This window comes from Mugil cephalus, chromosome 16 (genome assembly GCF_022458985.1).
Source record: "Mugil cephalus isolate CIBA_MC_2020 chromosome 16, CIBA_Mcephalus_1.1, whole genome shotgun sequence".
Classification (NCBI taxonomy): Eukaryota; Metazoa; Chordata; class Actinopteri; order Mugiliformes; family Mugilidae; genus Mugil; species Mugil cephalus.
The window spans coordinates 9,021,874-9,025,797 of NC_061785.1; the positions used below are offsets into that span (position 1 = coordinate 9,021,874).

A 3,924-nucleotide genomic window follows, 5' to 3' on the forward strand; every position below is an offset into this window, starting at 1 on the left:
AATGAGGGACTTCCAGTGGCTGGAGGGTCTTCTGAAAGGACAAAGTGTTCGCGCCGGCCCGTACCACAAACAAATGTATGTAATGTAGGTATCATTTACGTATTTTTTTGCATATTTTTAGCAAAATATCTAATATTAATAATATCAACACCTCTCTGGAATGGGTGATTTAAAACTCTTCTCTTAGTCCTCTTAAAGAAGAAACCGGCTGATGGCCTCCTCTAGAGCCTCTACTTGTTGTTATTGGTACCTCAAATACTGTCAGGTGCCAGAGTATTCTTGGCAAGACTCTGTGCTGGTAGATCCAGGCTATGAATTTTCCAGGGAGGCCAGATTTGTCAGTCACTGTGAGCCAGGTGGACAGGTCGAGTCCTTCAGGGAGCTGTCAAAGGAACTTCTGAAAGCTCTTGACCGGTTTCTCGGCTACTGATGGAATCATGGTCTCTTCTGGGGCAAAGTGAAACCGGTCGTATAGTTTACCCTTTTTCAGGACCAGAGACTTGGACTTAGTGGACTTAGAGCTCATTCTTGCCAAGAAGATGAGCCCTTGGGTCCTGTGCAATCCACTTCAGTAGACGTATCAATCCAGTCAATGGCCAGGGAGAAGAGTGTTACAGAGATGGTAAAGTCTGTAATTATCCCCTTCTCAAGGCAATGCCAGGCAGATGTTACTTGGCCTGAAGAGACTGTGACTTAGCAATAATCACATCAATATTTGGTGTTCCTACCCTTTGCCTTCAAACCAGCACCAATCCTTATAGGTACACTTGAACAAAGTCAGGGACTTTGTAGAAGCAGTCGTCGGCCAAAGAAAATTAGTGCAGCAGATGAAAAACACATCATTCAGATGATACCCAGTAGAGCCATCAGCTCAGAACTGGCAGAAACCAGTGGGACCCAGGTACAGCCTCCTCTGGCCAGGAGTGGTCTTCATGGAATCCATCCCTCTGACATGGAAACAAGGCCAAGAGACTCAACTATGCATGAAAACATGGGAACTGGGATGTAGAAAAATGGCATCAGGTGCTGATGAGTCAAAATCTGAAATATTTGGCTGTAGCAGAAGGCAGTTTCTTCACCGAAGGGCTGGAGACAGCTACAATAACGAGTGTCTGCAGGCAACAGTGAAGCATGGTGGAGGCTCCTTGCAAAGTTGGGGCTGCATTTCTGCAAATAGTCTGGTATTTGATCAGAATTAATGGTGTCCTCAATGCTGACAAATACAGACAGATACTTATCCATCATGCAATAGCATCAGGGAGGCGTAAATGATTGGCCCCAAATTTATTCTGAAGGACCTTAAACATACAGCCAAGGTCGTTAAGAACTATATTCAGGGTAAAGAAGAACAAGAAGTCCTGAAGTGGTGGCATGCCTCCCTCAGAGCCCTGATCTCAACATCATCAAGTGTGTCTGGGATTACATAAGATAGTACTTCATTGATCCCCATTGGGGAAATTCAGATGTTATAGCAGCACAACAGGGACCAGAAAGAAATTAAAGAAATTAAATAGGACAACCTTCTCCAAGATGTTTGGAACAACCTACCAGGCAGGTTCCTTCAAAAACTGTGTTCAAGTACTGATAAGAATTGATGCTTTCTTGAAGGCAAAGGGTGGTCTCACCAGAGTTCTCATGTTCATTCACTGCATTTTGTTAATTGATGAAAATATTAACACTTCTATTTTTGAAAAGATTCTTACTTTACAGCATTTTTGACACCTGCCTAAAGCTTTTGAACAGTATTGTATGTATATGACTAAGCAAATATAAAGTTTAATAGTACACTTTTGTTCTCCAATCTGTTATGTTGGTTGACTCACTAATGCTGTTCATCAGCTGCCAACAATCTTGACAGTAAATAAGTCAAAGAGAAACCTACGACATGTTTCCAGTCAAGCCTCAGCCTCGTGCAAACATAAATTATCATCTTTCCTCAGCTTGTTCCTTTATTATCAACAGTTGCTTTCATATTTTATCCCTCCAGGCCCAGGACATACTACTCAGGACAGTACAACGAGAGCCGTTTCTACGTTCTGCACCAAGACTTCCTCCGATACGTAAGAAACAGGTCAGCCTCCTCTCAAAACTCCTATCACCTATCTAAACTTTGTATGGTTTAAACTCTATGCTTTTATAAATGAATCTGATATGGTAAGAAAAGTGGCATTCTTTTTCAAATTAATTTTCATTATATGTATGACGTCCTTTTCTTTTTCAATGTCTTATGGTTATGTAGCAGCAGGACCTGAACGCAGGGAACAAAGGAAATGAACAAAGCTACTTTAGCTAATGCGAGCCAATGAAAACTTACATATTCATATACAGTCTGTGGAGCAGAGAGACAGCAGGAAGTTTAAACCTAAAACCTAAATTCAACAGGAAAACTGATTACAAAATAAAACAGGAAAAAAAGGTGGCCCATGACACAATGGAACGTTAAAACCTTATACCATTAATATGTTTTTGTTTTTATATAATTTTGAAGTCAGGTCATCTAAAGAGTATTTTATGATGGACCTCAACAAACGATTTCATCATCAATCATAGTAATATAGCAATATACACATAATATACACAGCTGTAGTTTAAACTATACCATCTAAATCCAGGACTTTATATAATTTTACAAAAACTAAGAAGATTATTCAAAGGCCTGCTGTGAAACAGAGATGTATCACCATCTATCATTTATCTAACACACAGTTACAAAAAGCATTTAATCCTATCAAGCTGTCTATTGATTAGAAGTCTGTAAGATTAAAATGTCCAATTGTAACAAATGCTGAACACAACAGAAAAAAAGGGAATTTTTTTCAGGAAAATTATAACAAAGCTTCGATTTGTCAGTATGAATCTAAGTCTAATCTATGTGTATGTTCACTTGATGTGTTTTCATTGCCAACAGGTTCTTAATGTCTCCTAATCTAAACGCTTCATTCTGGCCAATAGTCAGACCAAGCAATGGGGCTTTCACTCTCTTCCTGGCTCTGCACACCTGTGACGTAGTAAGTTAATGTAGTAAACATACTGGTTTAGGTCAAAACTGCAGTATGTTTTTCTGTTAGGTTTAATTGGTTTAATCCATATTCTGAGCCTAAACTTTCACCTGTCCTCCATGATTTCTTTGTCTCTGGCCTTCATCCTCAGGTGAGTGCATACGGATTCATGACGGAAGACTACAGCAAATACTCCAACTACTACTATGAGAAGCAGATTAGAACCAATGTTGTTTTCTACAGCAACCACGACTACATTCTGGAGAAGAATTTGTGGAAAAGTCTTCACGACAGGAAAATACTTAAGCTATATCAGAAATCTGAATCAGGGACAGAAAAGCCAAAGAAACTAAAATACATCAAGAATTGAACATGTGTTAAAGCAAATCCTTGACTATAAAGTAATGTCATTGTTTCTGGGTGGGGGCTGCTTTTTGTTTTGTACTGTACTAGTTTTATTTATTACATTTTTATAAATAAAAGCATTAACGTTGTAGTAATTAAATCTGTATAAAACCCACATGATTACTTCTGCATAATATGTCTGTTGCTGTGTAAAAACCCAGTTACCTGTAAAACTAGGTGTGTGATTGATGTCATTTCATTGTTGTTACCACCAGGCTCTGAGGTGGCAACAAGGAGCGAGGCACACAGACAGATTGAGCTCAAAAGTAGCTTTTGTTTAACATAGCTAAATAAACTTATTTACAAATGAATGAGGTATGTAGGAAAGTAAAGTGTCAGTCATGTCAGCAGTGTGTGGTTGCGTGGTCAATGTGGTGAGGTGTGTGTTGTATGGTGCAACAAACCAAACAAAAGAAGCCACAACGGCAGGTCTGGAGCCTGCTGGGAGAGAGCTGCAAGAGAGAGAGAGAAGCTAAACAGAAGGCAGTCTTTTATGCCCTCTAGATAGACCAGCCCACAT

At 39.5% G+C, this 3,924-nt stretch overlaps 1 protein-coding gene across 1 annotated transcript; it reads left to right on the plus strand.

The window, feature by feature from the left end:
- The first annotated feature begins 2,909 nt into the window (after positions 1 to 2,909).
- LOC125021978 (alpha-N-acetylgalactosaminide alpha-2,6-sialyltransferase 1-like) lies at positions 2,910 to 3,437 on the plus strand. Its single transcript, XM_047608204.1, has 2 exons — positions 2,910 to 3,008; positions 3,151 to 3,437. The coding sequence occupies exons 1-2, from the start codon at positions 2,916 to 2,918 to the stop codon at positions 3,367 to 3,369; spliced, it is 312 nt and encodes a 103-aa protein (XP_047464160.1). The 5' UTR covers positions 2,910 to 2,915; the 3' UTR covers positions 3,370 to 3,437.
- Positions 3,438 to 3,924: the final 487 nt, after the last annotated feature.

Bases quoted from the DNA above. Each gene is read 5' to 3' on its own strand.
- LOC125021978 (XM_047608204.1), top strand. From the start codon at position 2,916: ATGTCTCCTAATCTAAACGCTTCATTCTGGCCAATAGTCAGACCAAGC. The intron at 3,009-3,150 runs GTAAGTTAATGT...CTTCATCCTCAG, and splicing joins CTCTGCACACCTGTGACGTA to GTGAGTGCATACGGATTCAT.